Source organism: Vanessa atalanta, chromosome 8 (assembly GCF_905147765.1).
Source record: "Vanessa atalanta chromosome 8, ilVanAtal1.2, whole genome shotgun sequence".
In the NCBI taxonomy this organism is placed as follows: domain Eukaryota; kingdom Metazoa; phylum Arthropoda; class Insecta; order Lepidoptera; family Nymphalidae; genus Vanessa; species Vanessa atalanta.
This window is the reverse complement of record NC_061878.1, coordinates 773,000-795,430: the sequence shown is the minus strand read 5'-3', so window position 1 is coordinate 795,430 and position 22,431 is coordinate 773,000. Positions and strand designations below refer to the sequence as shown.

At 37.2% G+C, this 22,431-nt stretch overlaps 4 protein-coding genes across 8 annotated transcripts in view; 1 reads left to right on the top strand and 3 right to left on the bottom strand.

The window, feature by feature from the left end:
* Positions 1-327: 327 nt before the first annotated feature.
* Positions 328-3,554, bottom strand: LOC125065883 (sulfide:quinone oxidoreductase, mitochondrial-like). Its single transcript, XM_047673738.1, has 6 exons — positions 3,479-3,554; positions 2,800-2,916; positions 1,804-2,028; positions 1,426-1,626; positions 1,170-1,352; positions 328-609 (listed from the first exon to the last, which is right to left on the bottom strand). Exons 1-6 carry the CDS (start codon positions 3,491-3,493, stop codon positions 328-330), a joined length of 1,023 nt encoding a protein of 340 aa, XP_047529694.1. The 5' UTR covers positions 3,494-3,554.
* Positions 3,555-4,132: 578 nt separating this feature from the next.
* LOC125065904 (sulfide:quinone oxidoreductase, mitochondrial-like) lies at positions 4,133-11,077 on the bottom strand. The gene is made up of 8 exons (XM_047673762.1): positions 10,807-11,077; positions 10,339-10,444; positions 6,664-6,888; positions 6,334-6,534; positions 5,746-5,940; positions 5,232-5,436; positions 4,959-5,131; positions 4,133-4,695 (listed from the first exon to the last, which is right to left on the bottom strand). Exons 1-8 carry the CDS (start codon positions 10,899-10,901, stop codon positions 4,564-4,566), a joined length of 1,332 nt encoding a protein of 443 aa, XP_047529718.1. The 5' UTR covers positions 10,902-11,077; the 3' UTR covers positions 4,133-4,563.
* Positions 11,078-11,358: 281 nt separating this feature from the next.
* Positions 11,359-15,804, top strand: LOC125065966. 3 transcript variants are annotated; one of them, XM_047673830.1, is made up of 9 exons: positions 11,359-11,442; positions 11,736-11,820; positions 12,330-12,444; positions 12,635-13,300; positions 13,545-13,727; positions 13,860-14,000; positions 14,157-14,548; positions 14,618-14,831; positions 14,988-15,804. In XM_047673830.1, the coding sequence occupies exons 1-9, from the start codon at positions 11,379-11,381 to the stop codon at positions 15,087-15,089; spliced, it is 1,962 nt and encodes a 653-aa protein (XP_047529786.1). In that variant the 5' UTR covers positions 11,359-11,378; the 3' UTR covers positions 15,090-15,804. The 3 variants fall into 3 exon arrangements, with proteins under 3 accessions (XP_047529786.1, XP_047529787.1, XP_047529784.1); XM_047673831.1 differs by having other exon boundaries at positions 11,722-11,790; XM_047673828.1 differs by having other exon boundaries at positions 11,722-11,820.
* Positions 15,805-16,715: 911 nt separating this feature from the next.
* LOC125065682 (axin) overlaps positions 16,716-22,431 on the bottom strand; it is a 63,534-nt gene continuing 57,818 nt past the window's right edge. For 2 of the 3 annotated variants that reach the window (XM_047673447.1, XM_047673448.1), the window contains 8 exons: positions 22,040-22,177; positions 21,733-21,850; positions 21,395-21,538; positions 21,028-21,121; positions 20,322-20,559; positions 19,819-20,040; positions 19,356-19,529; positions 16,716-19,156 (listed from right to left, as the gene is read on the bottom strand). In XM_047673447.1, coding sequence (XP_047529403.1) covers positions 19,030-19,156; positions 19,356-19,529; positions 19,819-20,040; positions 20,322-20,559; positions 21,028-21,121; positions 21,395-21,538; positions 21,733-21,850; positions 22,040-22,177 — 1,255 coding nt within the window. In that variant the 3' untranslated portion in view covers positions 16,716-19,029. The remainder of the gene's footprint in view (positions 19,157-19,355; positions 19,530-19,818; positions 20,041-20,321; positions 20,560-21,027; positions 21,122-21,394; positions 21,539-21,732; positions 21,851-22,039; positions 22,178-22,431) is intronic. The other variant, XR_007119635.1, reaches the window with a different exon arrangement.

Here is a 22,431-nt window from a genome sequence, read left to right as displayed (position 1 = left end):
AAAAAAAAACACAATAACATTGAACACGACGATTGAAAGTTATATAAACCACACGTATACATAGTGCGTAACACGACGCGTAACGTAATAATCCTTATAAAACTTGGCCATACGCATTATAGTAAAAAAACGACTCTATAATCTATATTGCTTCTGACGGAAATGAATGTGGGTAATTTTTGTGTGGGAGTGTGGACGGTGACCGTAATGTTCCTGACCCGACCTTTGCCATTCATGACCCATAATATTATAAGGTTGTGATGCAAGCAATATGTATGTGTGATTATATAAACTACTAGTAGTTAAATAAATATGTTCGTACCGTTTTCATAAAAAAATAACAAAAACATCAATTTCAATCAAATGTTTCAAATTGTAATGCTTATTAAAATCATAAGTTTTTGTACCAACAGCAGCCGCAGTCTTGCTGTTAGGGGTATTCGTGCAGTCTCCCAACCCGTATATGTTAGAGTACCGCCTGTGCTGCAGAGTATGGTGGTCAAGGTCCAGGTAGCCGCTGTCGTCCGTCAGCTGTGAGCACTCGCTCAGGCAGCGCGGGGGAGACATGGCCGGCGTCACGTGTAGGAACTTGTAAGGTAGTATTATCGTCTGATCGTGGAATACAATTGATATTAACTATATGGATTTTTTGAATAACTATAAAGTTGGCAAGGACAGATAGTTATGGGCGTTTTTTTATTATAAGAATTAAATTTGGCTTGTTTTACTACTAACATAAAAATTTCAAGGAAATATTATTGTAAACTTCGAAAATTAACAGATATGTATTTCCAAGACCCTGAACCAGCAAATGTAAATGGGTACCGGTCTACCCATTGACGTCCACTATTGGGACCTAGCAACTGAGTACTATTATAATTAAATAGCTTCTTAAGTCAGGTTCCTAACTTGTGTGCCATGATGGCTAGTTTTCTGTAAATAAAATCACTCCCATAATGTTACACTCCCGTGCCTCGAGAACATAAAAAGTCGCTTACTTCTCATATAATTCCTTTCAAGTCGGATTACCGTAACATCGCATTAAGATAATAAGCGAGCAGAGAGTATACTTGTTACGCCTGCTTTATAATATTTCCTGCATATTGATTGGGAATGGCTCCATTAGCCAGAAATACATAAAATCCAGGAATTCACAATTAATTCAATACCTGACCATTGACATCAAGAAATACAGCCCTGTGTTGCGTCACCTCTATCAGATCAAGTTGATAGTTCACAATTATGTTCCTGTCGTTCGTGATCTTCACTAATGCAGCTGCGTATTTTGGTACTCCGAAAAGAGAGCCTCCGGCAGTATTGTACGTTATATTTGTTACCGAATTAATATTATTCTGTAATAAGATGTATTAAAATGGGTAAAGAGGATATAAGTTATGGTATTAGGTGTTACATTTTTTAAATTACCTTTTTCCAAAAATCATGTGCAAGATACATGATTTTCTGCGCTGCCCCAGAGCATTTTCCCGCTCGCTTAGGAAATGTAAATATAGCGTGTCCTCCTTTGAACCCCTGTATACAACACCAGCATTTTTGGCAGTATTCAGGCGAGTAGATCGTAGAGACTGGAGCAAGAGGGTTGCTGAGGGCGTATCTCAAGCCTAGAATCTTAAGTTTTTTGTCAAATCAGTGAATCGAGATGGATCTTTGATATACATATATGGAGACATTAACATTCTTTCATATATTTTTATTCAAATAGCTGTGTTGCGTGAAGAACAATGTTTTTGTCGTTTATGTATGTGTGCGTATGTGTGATATGCTACTAAATTAAATAAACTTTACCTGATCGTAATCATTTAACAAGCCGACCGCTAGCACCATATGATCATATCGCACTTTGAATCCACAGCCAGTATGTACTACATTGTTGCAAGGATCAAAACAGCTTGCATGATCTCGGAGCCATAACACATTATGAGGCAACACTGACCTCAAGTGCTTATGACAGTCAGCGAAATTTTTAATACCAGCTCCCACAAGCGAAAATAGCGGTTGGTAGAAGTGGTTCTGTGGGTTTTTGAAGTAATTATTAACAGCTTTTTTCATTTTACCATGGCGTTTTTTTTTTCAATATAATTTTACAATCTCCAAGTAAGTAATTCGTTTATGACAATAATATCTTTAAATTTTAGCATAAATATGCCTCGTTGGTGTAGTGGTTTATAATAAGCTGCATTCAAGGGGTGCCAAGTTAGAAATTTGAAAGGTTCAGTCATTCATCGAGTACATGATTATTATACGTGTATATATATCATGTATATTACACCATTGGAAACATAATATTTATTTTATTGCAATTTAAACTCGGACTAACAAACGCATAGCGGTTGTTGGTTAGACTACTTTTATATTTTTCTATCGAATGTTGAATTACTGGTGGTAGAAAGAGACGTATCTTTGTTTATCTATTTGATGATGATGATGTCGTCCGGTTGATTTCGTTTATGGGAGATCAGTTACAGTGGACGAGTGTGTGCGGAAACACAGGTGTAGGTACTCTCTATTCCGACACTCTGCATAAACCGATGGGAAGAAAGAGTTCAGGCGCGCGACTAACGCTTTACGAGTTTTCTGAGGCTCGGGAGTATAGACACTTTCAACTTCCCGACTCCGGGCTGTTACTGAGAATTTTCCGACAGTAAAGCCAATAATCTTTATCGACCCGACCTGAGATTTGTTTGAATTTGGTTGACCTCGGGATCTATGCTATAAAGTCATTAAACCAACGCGGCAGTCATAGTTACCTGATATACAACGCTTTAATAATGACATTATTACCTTATTCGGTTCTAACACGATGATGTCTTTGTCGTTTAATTTCTTAGAAAATCGCCAAGCAACACTACATCCACCAGTGCCGCCACCGACCACCAACAGTTTACATCTGCAGTTACACTATTTAATGAAATATACATAACATAAGATGACACCAATTTGTATAGGAACTAAAATGGCTCTGGTATAGTAGAAATAAGATGTTTTCCATGGTAGGTACTTATCCGGATATAAGCCATTCATTTCTGGTTAAAATCTGCGGGCCCATCCTTTGGACCATTTCAGATTTATTATCTCTATTGAGTTATCGTCTTATAGGTAATAACTAAGCGATATATTTACTAATAACACTATATCTTAAAAAAATATTATTAAAAAATCCTCCGGCATAGTACACATAGTCATCTGACGTACGCCCAAGTGCTAAATATGATAGATATTATACGTGAACTTATAAAAAGAGATTTTGATTTGATTATTTTAACCAAGACATCGAGACATATTTCCCTCAGAATATTATATACATAAAAAAAAAAAACTTACACAGAGTTATTATTTACAGTTGATTTTTTTAATATAATCTATTATAGAATATTATTATTATTCTCGTTTAATTTTAGATTTAATTGTTAAATACTTTTTGTCATTATTTCTACTTATTCTATTAACATATGAAACTCACTTGAACACTCTGCATGTGCTTAATCTGGAATACAACTGTAAAGTAATTTGTCTGTGTGTCAGAGGTCTAATAATTCCGTTCATTGTTGTTCTGGATTATTGGAGGATATTTTACATTTTCACGACATTTGTATATTTTGTACGATTCATAAACCAACTAGATAATTTACTTTGCTCATTATTTTGACAGCGTGATGTTAAAAAATATTTCATTGAACATCATCAAACATTTTTTTCGTAATTTGTCATTTTAAATATGATGTTTTTATCTTGAGATATTTATATATTAATTTTAATTAAAAATGATTGGACTGATTATTTGCTTATTTATTTTACTACACAATTACATTAAAAATAAATAAAAAACAAATACTATTAATTTACAAAATTTATTATAACATCATATTGCACGTCATTAAATATTGAAATATTATAGTATCACTTTATATACAACGACATATAATATGTTAATTTGACAAAATACAATATGCTTACTCTATATTGGCGGTAGTTACTCTTTAATATAGCTTTTTTTAAACATTAAAAACTTTTTTTTTAATTTTGAATATTTCACAGCCAAAATATGCTCAAAACGAAAAACAATATTGTTTTAATTTAAATAATTTATATAAATAATTAAAGTCAGTAGTTTTAGTTTTAATTTTAAATATACTTTTTTTTAAAGTAAATATAATTTTTTTTATTAACAAAATATACTCTGAATATTATACAATTTCATATTTTCATCTCCAAACTAATATAGACTGTCTCTTCTAGTACTCACTACAAATAAAATCGCTTTATAATAATATATTATAGGAATCAAATTATTAATTTTAGTAGCATTTGTTATACAAGTCTGGATTAATACAATCTAAATGAAACCTTATCGCAGTACATATAACAGTTACATTCGTTTGTTCGTCAGTTCACATAATATATTTCGATAACATTGCGTAGTACACACGTCACCATTCTCCATCACTAAGAAAACCTAAAAAGGTTAGGTTGGTTAGTTTTGAAAATCCAACATTTGTATTTGTTATCATGTAAATAAATGTTATTTTATATTCATATAAAATATTTTTATTTAGCAAACGGGTTGATGATCTTCCTGATAAACTCCGGTCCGTTGTAGTGTCCCTTCAGCATGAAATTCCAATATATGAAAGGAAATAAGTCTCTCTTCATGTAGTACGCCATCATGCTTTCGCGCGCCTGTGTCGTGAAATATTTTTGTATAAATTATAGGTTATGTCATTTACGTGTGTTAATTTCTATTGGGAGCAGTAATCAATTACAATCACGAGATATAAATAATTAAATAATTTATATCCGATTTTCAATATTTATTATTTACTTGAAAAGACAAGCACACTTGCCAATCACAGATCAGTCAATATAATAATATTATCTCGGATAAATTATTTTTATGAGTTACTAAAATATAGGATCAGAGGCCAGGTAGTGGGCGGCGGTACCTGGTTGATGGGGAAGGTCTCGTGCGGCACGCCGTCGTACAGGAACTCGGCCAGCACGCACGTGTGGTACGACGTGACGAGCGGACACGCGCCGTAGCCGTCGTACGCGCGCCGCCCGCCGCCGCCGCCCATGGCCGTCTGCAGGTTGTGCTCCACCACCGCCGCCTGCTTCGCTGCGGGGCACGTGCGGTTTATATTATTATTTGTTTTTTATAGCCGAACCCTGCTCGCCCGCCCAGGTAAGTACGGAGAGTTCAGCCGAGAGGAACTCACCGATGGCGGCCGCGGTCTTGCTGTTGGGCGTGTCGGTGCAGTCGCCGATGCCGAAGATGTTGGGGTAGGTGGTGTGCTGCAGGGAGAACTTGTCCACGGTGAGGAAGCCGGCCGCGTCCGCCAGCGCCGCGCCGCCCGCCAGCAGCACGCGCGGCGGCCGCATCGGCGGCGTCACGTGCAGCAGCGAGTACGCCTGCGTCGACTCCTGGGGGGGGCTCGTACTGACTACCAGCGGAATGGGCGGAGGTGACTCTCCTCTTAGCGTCGGTAAATTTTTATCGACAAAAAACCACCTTCAAAGGAGGAAAAGAGCCGCGCAGTGGAATATTTACAAGCTATCAAGCAGTATATCGTAGCTATATTTTTAGTTACTTTTATCGCACCAAAAAACAAACATTGTACCAGCCGCAAATAAACCATTGAGCGTCGCAACAATTTGGGATATGCTCTGATGCAAACGTCGGTTCAACAATGCAACTGGCTCATATTCGCACCTGGTCGCGTAGCACCCTACCTTGCTCCTGTCGTCCACGTTGTAGAACACGGCCTCCTTCTTGTCGGGACGGACCTCTTTGAGCACGGTCTTGTAGTTGACTTTGATCTTCTTCCGCTCGACAACTTTCATGAGCGCGTCCGCGTACTTCTTGACGCCGAAGATGACGGGCAGGCACGTGTTGTACGTTATGTTAGACTTTGAACGCACGTTCGTCTAGACATTGGTAATCATTAAATTATACATCATTTTGTTTGTTCGTTAAATGCAATAATCATATACATATAAAATTTATTTATTCTGTATGAAAATCAACGAAAATTAACTCCGAGCTGTTTTATAATCTACATAATAGTATGCTTTAACATTTTTGTAGCTCGGGTTAGCTTAAAATTTATTGATCTTAAAATAGAATCGATAACTGTGCCCCAAGAATAATATAGGAAAATTCGGATCTTTATATTATTTTATTTACTTTTTGAACGATTTACGAATTAATATAAAAAATACATAATCAGACACTGGTTTCATGCTAATTTCAATGATTATAAGGCGCCAAAGACGTCAAGCTTGCTTGATTAATACAAAACGGACAGTATTTAAAAATACCTTTGTAAAATACGAATCAGCCATATATGCGATCTTTTGCGGCGCCCCGGGACACTTGATGGGGGTGTCCGGGTACGTGAACACCGCTTCGCCACCTTTGAAATTTTTGAAGTCTGACCACGTCTTCTCGCAATAGTCGGAGGAGTATATTGTTGATACCCCGCTGTTTCTATCTTTTAATGCTTCGGTCAGACCGGGTACCTAACGACAATAGAAATAATTACTTGAATTATCCGTCATACTTATAAAATCGAATAAAACATTTTAGGAATAACCTGCTAGGTTGCTGGTTAACAATAATATTTTTTTTTTTAAAAAATATTCTCTTACCTTAGCATAGTCATTCACCAATCCAACGGCCACGATTAGATATTCGTAGTTGATAGTATGTCCTCCAGTGGTTTTGACCACGTTCTCTTTAGGGTGTATGCTTTCAGCCGAGTCCTGTACCCACTGGGCGGCCGAGGGCAGCACGCTGCGAGCGCTCCGCCGGGTCGCGGCCACCGACGTCACGCCCGCGCCGACCAGCGTGAACAGAGGCTGGTAGTAATGATCCTGGAAGATAATATCAATAAATCAATAATTCTTCTATAAAAAAACTTATATTATTATTAAACTCAATCTTGTGTATCTTTTAATATTCTATATACGTATTGATTAGTGTAAGCATATCTAATCAAAGAAATTGACGTGATTCCATAGATATTAAAGTACTTTTATTAACTAATTACGAAATATTTGTAATAGCACTGTGCTTTATATAATTATTCTACTGGAACTTTTTTCATGTATTGTTTTTACCTGCTTAGTTCTCGAGCTTATTGAAAAGGTCAAAGGGTTAACGAGTATATCTTAGTATCAACGTCGAATTAAGATTTTAGCATTGCTTTCTCTTGTTGAAATAACGTAATACCATTGGTTGTGCGCAGCGCCGGATCGTAAGTTAGGGGGCCCTGGGCTAACACTATTTACCCATCTAAGACATATCTGAACGTAGACTTGAAGTTAAATTAATTGAATGGGTTTGATTAATTGCAGGACGTGCAGAGCTTTGAACCATACAATCTGTTCAATTTAATAAAATACAAATCGCTTTGTCCCTGCATTTTAAATCTATAATATCTTCGAAAATATCCATTTAAATTACATGCTGTAAAGGCTCGTATCGATATATATATTAAATGCACAATGTATTTAAGGTACTTAATTGGATAAATAAGCAGTGTTGCTTAAAATCACTTCGTAAATAAGCCATTATTTCTTGTAAAAAGTAAAAGATAAAAAATGGTTACTGTGAGTTATCCATAAGAGATAGACATATACCATCCACGGACTTTTTTAAGTTTTACAATGCTGTAGTACATTATTTTGATCTATTGCGTAGAGTTCAGCCAGCGTTTGCAATGTAAGCGAATAAAAGCGTATTAGACATATAAACCTTCTTCTTGAATCACTCCGTCTATAAAAAAAACTACATCAAAATCCGTTATATACAGGGACAGACAGACAGCGGGAACGTTTTAACTATTCATTCGATAATCATGAATTTTGCCTAAACATTATCAGAGGTTCCGAAAGAACGTAGAGTAAACTAACGACTGACTTCAAAACGCGAGCCTACCTCACACGCATTTTGATAGTGGTCAGTAATATTAGCCTACGAAATAATATTCACTACATTGAAATGCATGAATAGTTACCGTGAATTCAAGTATTTCATAGTAACATAGAGATTACCTATTAATCAATACTATGACCGTTTATAAAAAGTACCTCCACAGATAAGAGATAACGTTTTAATGTGAATTAAGATGACCTTCGTTACTCGCTGCTCGCGACGTGTAATCGCCGCTGTTTACTCGTCATTATCCATTGTTATTTTAGCGCTGTGCTAACCGATAGCAAACGTATAAAAATATTAAACATAATATCGAGTGGCTTTGAACGGTTCACTACTCGTAAATCATACGAATGTATATAGCCCACTTGAGTAAAGTATATTTTAAAATGTTTGGCTCATGTCATGAATTATCATTCTCGATCATGAACAAATTCTATTTAAATGCAATACAAGAATTGTAGAAAGGCGAGTATTGCATTATCAGGAAAATAGATATGATACGAAAAATGATAGGAGCGCATATCATAAAATCCAAATTTCAGTCAGTATTGGCTATGTACCTACATACAGGAATTCAACATTTCCTAAGCGGGTAAGTGTACCTGCTATAGGCAGAAAACATGCCTAATTCTAGAAGGGTATTGGCAAGGGTAGCACACTGACCGTACAGGAGACACAGAATATATTTACTACGAAGATATCTGCACCAATGGAAGCGTTTTATTTATTCGGAAAGCTAATAAATTAATTCCTGATCCTGAAATATAACATCAAAATGGCTCCAAAGAATAGTTACATTGTGGTGAACGGGAATCAATTAGTTATTGACGAATTAATGTTACGTTAAAATGAAATGATGTATTTTATACGTCAATAAAATACATCATTTTATTATACTTTGCATACATTTCGATGGTGTAGCATCTATAGCTGTCTCAAGGGGCAAAAAAATGACAAAAAGAATAATTAAATATTAATTTCCTAATTATAAAAAATAAATCACACTTTTCTTTTTGAATTTAATATTCTTTATTCAAAATGAATTTTATATATATATAAATAAATGGAATGGCATAGAGAGTGAATAAATAATTATAAGTATGGTAAGAAATTAGTGGATTTTGAATAATCAATTTCCAATCCATGCAGAATCTATTCATTATTTTGTTCATGTAATCACAGGCACAAGGGACTTAACATTTTAGTTCCCAAGGTTGGCGGCGCATAGGTGATGTAAGGAATGGTTAATATTTCTTACAGTGCCTTTGTCTATGGGCGGTGGTGACCACTTACCTTCAGGTGGCCCATATGCTCGTCCGCCAACCAATACCATAAAAAAAAAAAAAATATTATTTAAGTGTCAAAAAATAGTAACAACAAAGTTTAGTGGCCGGCTAGTTCTAAATTTGGTGCTGAAAATATAATTTGTAGATATTTTCAATTTAATATTCTGTATTAACGCAGCGAAATTCATATGTATACCAGCAAACTCATCCCTCGGAGGAACGAGCTTAAATTGCACTGAAATACTGAGGGAAATATTTACTTTAATTATAACTCAAGTATTATTGTTCTTAAATCAAACAGCTCTTGTATTCGTCATGATTATTTGTTTTCAACCTGGTGTAGTGTTGAGTATAGTTACACAAAGTAATTTCCCGATTTGTCGTCAACACTGCCATTACGTAGTTCGCTCATATGCTTACATTTTTAACCACACTCGTACGATCATTTTTTTTCGAGTTTATGCTTCGGTTTATCAGCTGGTCCAAATTACGATACCGAAATTTTATTATATTTGTAGGATAACTGTAGAAATTTTAGGCTATCATTTTATAGTTTTGTCAATGTTCGCCCGAAACGCATTTTATCTCAGGTTTCACTCACCTCAAGGAGCAGTAACTTGTAGCGCCGTGAAACGCCCGTCTGATTTTACATAAATATTTTAACATTTCACAACAAATGTTTCAACTAATGCAAAAAGTTTTTAAGCTACTAGATCCTGAGTTTAGCCAGTTCAAACCTCTTCCTCCTCTTGACCAAGTTTCGGACACAGAGAATTATTTAAAAGCCTAGCTATAAAGGAGATATTGTAGTTCACAGTAGTACAAGTATATGCAGAAACAAATTTGCACTTTCTACAGCCAATTAAAAGTGAAAGTGGTTTAGTGCATAAATATTTTACAGATTTGAACCTACAAAACGTAAGATTTTAATCCTCAAAACATAAGATTCCGCAGTCATCAGGCATACAAGTTGGCCTATAGATCCACAGGTCAAATGTTTATATATTAAATTATACTGTCAATATGCATTCAAATTCTCACTGTCTATAGTTCCCTATATAAATATAAATGTATTATTATATAAACAGTGTCGCTTACCGAACTGGGTTCTAATACAATTACAGAGTCTTTTTTCAATCGTCTTGCAAACTTAGCTGCCATCGTACAGCCCCCGGAGCCACCACCCACCACGAGTAATTTGCATCTGTATGTTAAAATAAGTCACATTATTGTTATTAAAAAATTATACAACTACTATTAATAAACCATGGTAACGTACTTATAATTCGAATGAACTATAAGTAAGTAATTTATTTTCAATTTATAATATAATTGAAAATAAATCATAGTTCATTCGTCATTCGTAATAGCTCATTTAAATAAAGAATTACGTATTGTTTGAAAAGTACGTGTAATAAATTTTTATTTATTAATAAAATTATTATTATTACATTTGTGAATGCGTAAATATATTACTGGAAAATCTTTACACAAGTTTTTTTGTATAAAGTAAGTAAAGGTATTAATTTTAACATCCATACAAAAATATATACTGTTAATACTTACGAGTAGTTCGCATTTCTAGCTGCTGAAACGGAAAAATGTCTAAATATCCCCGCGTTAGTACTTAAAAAACTAAGTTTAAATAGAAAATTATTCATATTTACAATACACAAATAGAAACTTCATATGAGCACTAACATATATTTTCTTATACTTGTCACATCAGAACTTATCACTAGCATTACGCAAGGAATAATGAATGTTTTTTGTCTTTACTATATAATCATAATCATTTCTTATTTTGAGAACTTGCGATTTGTTGATATTCGACCGATCACAGTGACAATGAGTGACAGTTGACGTTTATTAACATGCAAGTTATTAACTTCGAGAAGATAAAGATTCTAGATGGCTAATAAGTTGTTCACCTAAGATTTGATTTCATCTTTTCATTACATACAGATCAGTAAGTATTTTCATCTGAATTTTTAAATCCCATAAATATATTGAGAAATAAAACTTTAAAAATACTAATTATAAGCCTTAAAGTTTAAAACATATTTAATCTGTTATGTTGGCAATTTTAGTAATTTTATTTTTGATTCTTTTTTATAGCACAAAAATGGCGGACGAAGATGAAATTGACGTACTTGGAGACTTTTCTTTTAATTCCTGTTTCGCACAAAACAATCAAGGAATGTAAGTAATTAAATTCGAGTTTTGGCTTTGTTATTCTTCAATCAAATTATAAATTATATGTACTTCATACTCATTATTATGTATCTTATATTGTTGTTATACTTTGACATTTATTCGTTCAAAACAAAATATTATGATCATTAATAGGCATAATTAAATACTGTTTAAAAAGTTTTTAAAGAGAAAAATTAATAAAAGTGAGAAATTTTAAACGCTTTGCAAGTACGTTTATTTGTTTACTAATAATATTTTTTTTCAATTTGTCTCATCTATTTCTAGACCCTCTTGTTCAGACAGGGAGGACACAGTGCACCCTCAGTGGCTGCTCGATTCACCGGCGACCAATTGGTATGATACACAGAATATAGATAAAAATAGGTAAGCCTTGATAAAAAGGATAAAATAAAATAGCAATTCGGTTTGGGAAGGGAGTATACATCTTTATATTCTTTTTATTCACTGCATAGTAGAAGAAGCATACAAGAGTATCATAAGAGGCGATATGGCCCTGAGGTTTGAACACGTAAATCTTAACCAAAGTACAAATAATTTTCATTTGCTTAATCTGTGTTAATTATCTATTTTGTGCTCGACAATGAAGAAACACAAGAACACTGTAGGGAAACCTGCATGTCAGATATAGAATTGCCATGTTCCATGTCCACCACACTGCTGTAATGTGCTTTAATGTGTATCCATCAAAGCACATTACAGCAGTGTGGTGGAATAGATTTGTAACCTTCTCATTCATAAAGATTCTTTTTACTTTTTCTTTTTAAATGTTTTATCATAATTGTGATATGATAATTTCAGCTAAAACATTGTTAATAATAATTTACTATTTCAAAGAGAGAATAATTGCTATGAGTGTGTTTCTATTGTTCTAGGCTAAAAGAAGGTCCGTCAAGGAAACTTTCTGGACATAATACAACAGCTAAGTACAACACAGAGCAACATACCACATGGACTCAGATTGAACGAGATTTACTAAAGACAGAAATGGTAACAGTCATATATATATTAAAGCTAATGTGTAAAATTGAAAGTTATATTTAATTAATTTTTAATTAACTGGCCATTATAATATATTTTGTAAACTAATTTTACTAATGTTTTTCCTAAGATCTTTATTTCTTAATGAAATATTGAAAACATTATTAACATAAATACTTAATAAAATTCATGTTTACAGATAAAATATGGCAGAAATGTAAAAAAAATATCAAAGACAATAAAAACAAAGACAGAAGCAGAAATACAAGCATTAATTGAAGCAGAACATGGAATTCATCTTGACACATCACATGATATTGAGAAACTTGAAGAAGATATACCTGTTGTTCATGAAGAAATAGTTTCAGAGAGCCTCGTTAGCATGAGCGATGTCTTGAACATAGTCTCAACCGGAGTTCCAACAATACCTGTCACAAAAAAACCTTTCAAAAAGAAAAATGTCAATCGAAATGTAAAAAATACTCCAATAAAACCAAAAGCAAAAATTCAACCTAACATTAATACAATTGATTCTGCAGTATTATATTTTGAAGATGATCTTGTCGTTGGTTCTACTGAATCTGTAGACTCTGAGTCAGATGTAACGCAGCCAATAACAAAGAAAACCTTTAAGCAACAAAAAGAAAAAGTTACAGCTATGAAAAAGATTGGCAATCATAGAAGAAAAGTATCGAGGAATTATGATAAGGGAAGAATTAGGAATAAGAGTAATGATAATTTAAAATCCCCTCAAGGTAGACAAAGAAAGGATTCCAGCCTTTCAAATGATAGTGTGAAAAGTCCTCAGATGCAAATAGTTCTCGGCTCAGGACAAGCTTTACCCGTCTCTGAGGGAGAGGAAGTTGTAAGTGTCATAAAACTTTTAATAATTAACATTTATTATGGGACAATAACATGTCATTCAATTATTCTCATGTCTCAGCAAGGGGTAGCTACTTATGTAATACTATAATATACCAAAACCCTTGAAAAGCACTGCATACCTTGGTATTACTTTATCTATATTGATTTAGCAGTTTTTTCAGTATTTAAATGTTTTCAAAATATATGGTTTTCATTAACATTATATTTGTATATTAAACTTACAGATAAAAATTGTAAAGAAGGATACAGAGTGTGAAAGTGACATAGAAGTGGACATTGATAGTGACAAAGAGAGTTCACCAGTTAAATTAGAAGTGAAGAAACAAGAGAAAGAGCTTGATGGTCCAATAGCAGTTCCATTGAGGAAATTTGAACCAATGCCCAAAAGGAACCGAAAGATTAATTTGGTATGTGTTTGAATCATTATATATTTAGGTACAGCTTATTTTAAAAATATTAGTTATTTATTAATTTATTAATATACACAATAAAGATTCTGCCAATTTTCGAATGCATCAAATAAATATATTATTTTTCAGGACGGAGGCGGTGGATATACAATCATGCACACGGACTCCGGCGATCTTTACGAAATAGGCCAGGAGCCGCGCAAGGAACGACAACAAAAGAAGCCCGTTATAAATCTTATTCCATGCCGATTTTACAATGCAGAGAAACCGGTCAGTATGCAATAATAATTCACAATGATGTCCTCATTAAACAATCGAATTTAATTAACTAGACTAGAGATCATTACATGTGCTAAGTAATAAATAAAATAATATATAATAATAAGTTAAAATGAGTCTGCAAATGCTAACCGTGCGCATGCGCAGGCGCCGTGCGAGGTGGCGCTGCACGTGTCGGCGCTGCTGCACATGGACGCGCACGCGCACTCGTCGCGCGCCGAGGTGATGGGGCTGCTGGGCGGGCGCTGGGCGGCGCCGCGCCTGCGCCTGCGCCTGTACCGCCGCGTGCGCGCCGTGGCCGCGCCCACGCACTGCGACATGGAGCCCGTGTCGCAGGCGCGCGCGGCGGACTGGCTGCGCGCGCGCGGCGCCGCCGTGTGCGCGTGGCACCACTCGCACCCGCGCTTCCCCGCCGCGCCGTCCGCGCAGGACCTGCGCTCGCAGCACGCGCTGCAGGCCGCGCTGCGCTGGCCGCTGCCCTTCCTGGCGCTCGTCACGTCGCAGCACTGGCCGCCCGGCCGCCGCGCCTCCACGCTCCGGTGAGGAGCGCGCTGTGCCGCCCGACGACGAGTGACCGAACTGTGTCCTGAAATGCCTTCTCCTTTTAGATGTTTTCGGGTCGAGGAGTACGACGAGGCGACGGACTTGCCGGTCGGCTACCAGCTGAGCGTGAAGATCGTGCCCGACCTGACGGCGGCCTCGCTGCCGGAGTTCCTTCGGGAGTTGCGTGACCTGTTGTGCAACTTTAGTGATCGCAACCACCTCAGTGTCGATATGGTGAAGGATATCTGTCCGCAAGCCGGTCTGACATACTTGGAGAAGGTGATGCGACTAAATTTTAAAACTCAACTATTTTTCGCTTAACGCCAAACTAATTTTTTCTTGATTTTCTGTAGAGAAAATGAGGCCTTATCGATATACTTCCTGTGTTATTATTTTATTTCTTGTAATCCTAAATATATAACTATTATTTTTTAGTGTATATCCAGTGTTCGTCATCACATGCACTCGGCTGGATATGAAGATGACGACCCGCTAATAGAACAATTGATACAAGGAATACGAGACATATTTAGATAGATCACTATTTAAAGAAGTAGATAGAGAAATTACGCGAAATAAAGAGTTTACGCTGTAACCCGGAAGTGCTATGAGTGGTGCGAGAAATCAGCTGAGATACAGTGTTATACGAGTAAGTTATGAAAGGACATAAACTCTGTATAAATTAAAATTAACCACTCTATGTATAATTTTAATATAGTTTTGCCTATTGTTTATGTTAAGAAAATAATATGTCGCTGATAAAACTAATATTGTATATTTCTAGTGCTCATAATAAGTACCTGTTTAAGTTATTAAGTAAAACGTTGAAATATTTTTCTGTCCTGTAATCCTGCAGAGAAAACAGTATCACGTAAAATTACAAAAAATAATGGTATACGAATACCATAGAAGTTTTAAATCGAAGCAATTTGCTTTTACAATTATAAATAATCTGGTATTGGTATTTTAAATGAATAAAAACTCTTTCAAGCGATCGTGAATTGCTCACTGCGATGCTCATTGTCCTCATCAGTGAACGTTTGTTTTGCGTTCAACGTTGCGAAGTGCGAACCCAACTAATCAATAAGAGAAATGGATTGATACTTTATAAAATTTTCAATGTAGACCGATGGTATTCAAGTTAATTGCTTTAAAATATAATTTAAGTTATAAGTAAATAGTATATTTTATTTAAATCATTTATTATTTATTTTCCGTAAAATAACTGTTCAATTAAAGATTTTTCAAAATGTATTTGTAATTTTATTCAAAACAAAAGTAAATAATTGTATGATTAATAACAAAAATTAAATCTATTATAAGTTATATTCACTGGCATAAACGATGCGATTCATTAATTCGATTGGAGTTAAAACTTTTCACAGAATACAAAGTAGGCTGTTGTGGGCAAATGAACGGAAGTTTCTGCCATAGTAGGTACTACTAAAGTGAAATTAGTGACGCCTGCAGCGTTAGTGACAAAAAGTGCCGATGTGCAATTCCAAACTATAACCTTTCGGCCTCCCTGGCGTGATTGAGTAACAACCTTCATGCATCCCTCCAAACTTTTGCATTTATAATACTAGTTTTCGCTCGCATGTAATTTGCATTAAGGGGGTCTTAGGTTTTAGATATAAAAAGTAGTCATTCCTTGGGGTTCAAGCTTTCTTCAAATGAAAATTCATCAAATTAATTTCAGTGGTTTAGTAGACAGTTACTTTCGCATTTTTAAAAGTAAAATTATCAATGACATTATCATTTCTGCTAAACAGGTTACATAAATACGACTAGCAAATACAAGATGGATGAAATAAATTTGAATTTTTTACTTATATTTTTAATTACACTGAAATTCCTCAGAAATAAGCTGTTTATACTGTCTCTGATATTTCTCTATTTCTATTGACTAGTAAGAAGCAGATGGGCACACTATATCACCTGCTTAGTTAGCAAGTCTCGGTTTAAAATGACCGCTATGGTCGAATTAGGTGCTTATATGGTATGGTTAAATCATTTACAGTGTCATATTTTGGTTCGAGGTCATAGTCTACTGACATATTTAAATATATAGGTGTTAAATAAACCTCAAGTGCACCGTGTGAGGTCAGTAAGCTGTTATAAATACCATAGCAAGCGCAGCAGATGCTAAATCAAAGACAAAGGTATATGGCACAGTTCCAGTTTATTTTTAAATGTTACATGTGCTAGATAAAAAAATAATACAGTCCGATTAGTGAAACTCTTTTACTATTAGACAAAAGGTCGATCCGACCACGATTTATCATTGTTGTCGGTAATACTAATTATTTTATTATTACAAATCGATTATTTCCACATTCGTATACACTCTAAACTTGAAAAACATTATACTTTTTACAATTTTTAACAAGCAATTTTAACTTCGACATATTTGAGCCCACAAGGACTTTTTGGTACATAATTTTTGATAAGGTACTTTTAGACGCTACAGTGTACTGAAAGTGCCTTATTGTATAATTACAACGATATAGTTCATCTATTTATACATTTGGCGCGACTGGCGGAGGCCAGTCGTTTATGTCGCATTTATACTTATATCTGGACACAGATGTCCCAGACTTCGTGTTACGCATAATTTGGGTAAAAGTGAGAAATGTACTCTAAAGTTAAAACCAAAATTCGTTAATTTTTCGGTGCAAAAGACACTGAAATAATAAAATTGATATATTACAAGAATAAGGAAGACGGAGCGAGTAACTAGCGACCAAGTCACGCGCCACACGAGTCCGGGACGGTCTTACGTGATATCAGCCGGCGGGTCTCACTCAACCCGCGACGCAACCTTAGGCAATAAATTAAAAATTAATTAAATAATTAAAAAATAAAGTGTTCGAATTGAAGTAGCATTACATCTATATTTACAACTGTTAACTTACAACTAATTAGAAGCATCAACTATGAAAAATTTTATCAACATTGAAGGCACATGATTACGCACCCTATTCTCAATATTGTGCAGTAGAGGTGCACTCGTCTCGCAACTGCTGGCAACTCAACGTCTTACTGTGGACCGGACGTGACAAGCTAAATTAAGTCTTATTTTTATGAGAAATAAGTACTATTCGCTCGACTCGCAAACTCGTCGCTACATTGAAACCGATAAGAGTACAAACATTGATGCGAAGTTTCGATGCAGTTACGAGTGTTGCGAGTGTGGACTAGTCATTGTCACTCGAAGGTATAGGGAACTCAGTCTGATTTATTAAGAATATTACAAGCCGCTATGTCAGTGTATTTAATCACCTACAAACGTTTTTTATATAGAAATAACAAAAATTGTTAAATAATTGACATAGCCGGCTCGGTCAACTGTACAGCGACTGGCAATAACAAAAATGGAGTTATATATAAGTCCTATTCACAGCTGTTGAACGGAAACGATATTTACTGTCCACTTATACATTATTTCATTAAAATATATTTTTTATATATTTCATTGAGATCCCTTCATATGATGGAAGATTTAATTACTACACAGTTTCGGATGCACAAGTCGACGAAAAAGATACTGATATTTGTATATATAATAATTAACGAAATAAATTTTCATTAAAGAACTCTTTAAAAACGAAATAGATTTTAATTTTGTTCAATAATATACAATATCTTCTTCGACAATTTGCCCTTACAATACAATTAACAATACTCCCAAATATGATATCTCCATATTTAATAGACATTGAAACGGAACACATGACATTCTATTATTTAAAAATGTACAAACTAAGCAGTCATTCAAGTAAACACTAAGAGTAAAAAAAATTGCATACGACACATAAAAAATTCGCATTTTAAAAATATATCGTACAATAGTAAGCGTACTCAACTAGCTGAAGTAAAACGTAATATTAAAAATAAAAAGCTAAAATCGTTGAGGAACAGAATTTACATTGTATCCGCCGTATTTATTTATACCGTAATTACTATCGTCATATATTTCTTTTTATAATAAATAATTTACAATATATCTATGTCACCCTGGCTGCCCTTACTGGTGTCGTTTCGTTCACAGGACGAACGTTATTTCATTTTAAATAATAAATGTACGAGATAATTATTTAATTACACACACATTACTCATAGTAAAGTCATCATACACTGGAAAATGCACGTCACTCTTAAATAATTTATACTCATTCACTAGTAATTATTCAAAAATAATAATAACATTGTATTAATCTAATAATCATTATAATATTCCGAATATTAAGTCTACAATACCAATTTAACGACATTTTAGAGATAGTTACGATGGCGCATCTCGTGAGCCGCTCAGTATTGATTTTGTTTCGTAATTTCTACCCTAGGCTATGATCGATTTGGGATCGCTCTAAGTTTTTGATGATAAGGCTTATAGTAGTAAATGAACAGCCAGGGCGACGCGTAGAATTAGCATAGCATAGCTAGGTTAGGGGGCGAACTCGGCGACTCCCCGGGCTCACTCGACGCTCTTGACGCGCGCCATGACCTTCCCCTCGAACATGGGCAGCGTGTCGTTGTCGTTGCTCACTTCCTCCTGGATCACGGTGTTGTCGAGGTCTGCGCACTCCGTTTTAAAGAAGTATCTGAGAGAAAACAAACAGTGTTATCTCTTATATAAAATACCTATACTGAATTTTAACAAAACTGTCTTGTTTAAATTTTTTTAATATTTTTTTTTGTATTTATTTTATCCGAGAAGGAAATGAAATATATGTATTAAATAAGTACATAGCTATTCCAAGTTTATTAAAAGGATTAGTATATAGTGTATGAGTATAGTACCTATAGTTGCCCTTCCTGGGCAAATAGTCCTTGAAAGTGCGCAGAGTGAGCGGCGCAGCGGGCACCTTGAACCGGTAGGGCACGCTCTCGTCCAGGAAGCTGACCACCACCACGGTGTGGTCGCCGCCGCTCGCGCTGGACTTGCTGCCCGTGCTGCCGCCACCACCCGCGGCACTGAAATCATAAGTTATTTTTATTTCAATGTTTATTTATACTTGGGTTGAATATATATCCGATAAGAATTTTGTTTTTATAATTTATCGAAAGTCTGTTCAGGTGGTTCATTACGATAAAGCAAATTCAATTCAATCGGCATGTCCATAGAACAATTTAAAGTGTTGAAAAAGCAGTGTTAAAAATGTTTTTATTTTTTAAGAACTTATATGTGTATACAATACTGGTTTCTCATAGCCGCCTATATACACCTTACAAACATAAATATTAGACTGATAGTGTTACTTACCGACTTCTTTGCGCCTGTTTTTCTCTCCGTCGATGCTCATCGCGATCAGCCGAAGATCCCCGGGAAGAAAGTTCCCGGTAATTCCTGCGTTCCATTCTCTCCGAACCCTCCGCTATCCATAAGAGGATGCGGGGTTCGACTCCCGCCGCACTAGTTGTACCCTCGCTGACAACCGAAACGCCACTATCCGTCAACTCGGTGACGGTCTTCTTTGAAAACGATCTGAGAAAATATATACAAGATAAAAATAGTGCTTCCTCCATGTAAAATATTTTATAAAAACACAAAAATGTTAATTTATATATGCATTTAAATAATTCTTATTATCAAAATATCTTCAAATGTCAAAACTCTTCCATGTGGCTGACAAATCCCATACAATGGAAAATAGTTATCACCCATAGGCAATGGCGGTGTGTGTGCATCGTCACCACCTTTGGACCTAACATGTAATGTTAGGGGGGCCTCGTGTATCACTCGCCCATCGCATTACCACCACATACCTTCTCGTAAGCGAGTGCGGATGATGCAGTGAGTCCGGTGGCGCGTCGTAGTGGCCTGAGTCGGCCGACAGCGCGGACTGTGCGCGCCGTGAGCCGTGCGTCCCGTGCGAGCCGTGCGAGCCGTGTGAGCCGTGCGAGCCGTGCGAGCCGTGCGTGCCGTGCCGCGCACGCGCACGCCGCCCGCCCGGGGGGGACGCGCCCGGCGTGCGCTCCGACCACACGCGGGACACGTGTTGGTCTGTGGATAAAAAATACATATACATTTATACTAATGTAGCATGTGGGGCGTACTCGCCGGAACCAATGATCCAACTCTAAAAATAATACTGGTAGAAGGCTACTTTGTTGTTGAATTTTTATTTTTCAGGGAACATACTAAATTTATCGTTCAAACGCTCTTTATACCTATGTTATCTGGCCTAGCACTAGCCGCAAACATGGATACACTCTCAATTCCTTCATTCTTACAATCCGTTTCCAAATCGCTGGACAGACCGAAATTGGACTAACAACTTTGTTTCCACCGAGGTGGGGGATTAAAACACTGCCAATTTTATAAACCTTGAATGCTATTGTGGATTTCATAACCGACAATCTCGTTCAATAGTCCATGGATTAAGATCTGCAGCGAGCCTCAGTAACGAGACAGCACAACAGTAGGTACACGAGTGCTCGTGTAGCGAGGCGGCGGTCAGAGGGAGCTCACCGAGTATGTCCTGGTCGTTGTCGTCGTCGATGTGCAGTTTCTCGCGGATGGCGGCCGCCACCAGCTGCGGCGGCAACATCTCGTCTCCCTCGCCCTGCCACAGACGTTTTAATTTTAACAAGTGCATCCAAGGAAACGCGTTCTGTAATAGTAATAATATATAATTCGGAGTCACAACCTAAGATTGCGTTTTTTGTTTATAATTAATAGTCTTGCGCTCACTTGGGGGAGGCCTATGTCCAGCAGTGGACTAATACAGGCTGATTACGATGATGATGATCTTGCGAATTCGATGCAGCCATATGAGTTTAGCTAAGAGGAAAGTGGGAGCACCCGTACTTCGAGGACGGTAACGAGCATGTATCACCTCGGCGAGCCTCCTCTCGAGGCGCTCCTTGTTCTCCTGGTCGCGCTTGACTCGCTCCAGCTTCTCGATGAGCAGCGGCGCGAACTCCGCCGGCGGCAGCACGCGCAGCTGCTCCGCCTGCACGCGCTGCGTGCGCGGGATCACCTGAGGCCGATCGCTCTCGATTAATACTGTCCTAAACTCGCACACTAATACGATGCGTCCGGCGGGAATTTATTTTTCTGTTCAAAGATGTTGACCTTTGACCCGCCGGTTTACGGGTCAGAGTAAAGGTAAGATGAAACACATGTAGCAAACAACGAATGTCGTCGAACAGAGTAGGCGGGGTGCGTGCGTACCATGGCGGGCTCCTGCTCCTTGTTGATGACGGCGTGGCGGTCCAGCCCGTAGAGCCGCGCCCGCCGGCCCTCGCGCGCCTCCCGCGCCTCGCGACACACGCGCGCGCACGCGCCGTCGCTGCAACACGCGCACACGTGAGGACCTCGCCCGCCACTCGCTGACGAGTGACGAGTTACGAGTGTACCGTCGGTCAGTGTCGAGTTAAAAAAAAAGAAGCGTCAACTCAAAATGAAAAACTAAAAAGGAACAAACGTAACGGAGTAAAATTAGTGGGCATCTCCAGTAAGCGGGGGGGCGGGTACTCACACGCTGCTGCCGGAGAGCGACACGGCGTCGCTGTCGGTGCGGCCGCTGCTGAGGCTGGCGCGCTCGGAGTCCTGGCGCGAGGCGGGCGTGTACCCCGCGTACGACACGTGCGCGCTGTACACCGAGCGCTTGCGGTGCCTACTCGGGGGGCGGGGAACGGGGGGGCGCACATGCAGCGCGGGGACACAAACATGGGGAGAAACAATATAACGAAAAAATCAGTGAAGCGCTCGAAAGGAAATCAAAATAAATTAAGCTCGACGCTCGGGTGGCGCTCATGCAATGCGGGGTCACACTTTGGTTAACTAAAAACGGCAAAGTACTAAGGCACGCAGGCGGGCTCGAGGGGTCGCGGGAGAGTGCCAGTGAGTACTCCTAACAAAACTCGGCCT

Bases quoted from the DNA above. Each gene is read 5' to 3' on its own strand.
- LOC125065883 (XM_047673738.1), bottom strand. The intron at 1,627-1,803 runs GTAAAGTTTATT...AAAAAACTTAAG, and splicing joins TGTTAAATGATTACGATCAG to ATTCTAGGCTTGAGATACGC. The intron at 610-1,169 runs GTATTGAATTAA...TTCCACGATCAG, and splicing joins TTCTTGATGTCAATGGTCAG to ACGATAATACTACCTTACAA.
- LOC125065904 (XM_047673762.1), bottom strand. From the start codon at position 10,901: ATGAATAATTTTCTATTTAAACTTAGTTTTTTAAGTACTAACGCGGGG. The intron at 6,889-10,338 runs GTAAGCGACACT...ATTATCTTCCAG, and splicing joins TTGTATTAGAACCCAGTTCG to GATCATTACTACCAGCCTCT. The intron at 5,941-6,333 runs GTATTTTTAAAT...ACCAATGTCTAG, and splicing joins CTGATTCGTATTTTACAAAG to ACGAACGTGCGTTCAAAGTC.
- LOC125065966 (XM_047673828.1), top strand. From the start codon at position 11,366: ATGGCGGACGAAGATGAAATTGACGTACTTGGAGACTTTTCTTTTAAT. The intron at 12,445-12,634 runs GTAACAGTCATA...TCATGTTTACAG, and splicing joins ATTTACTAAAGACAGAAATG to ATAAAATATGGCAGAAATGT. The intron at 13,301-13,544 runs GTAAGTGTCATA...TTAAACTTACAG, and splicing joins TCTCTGAGGGAGAGGAAGTT to ATAAAAATTGTAAAGAAGGA.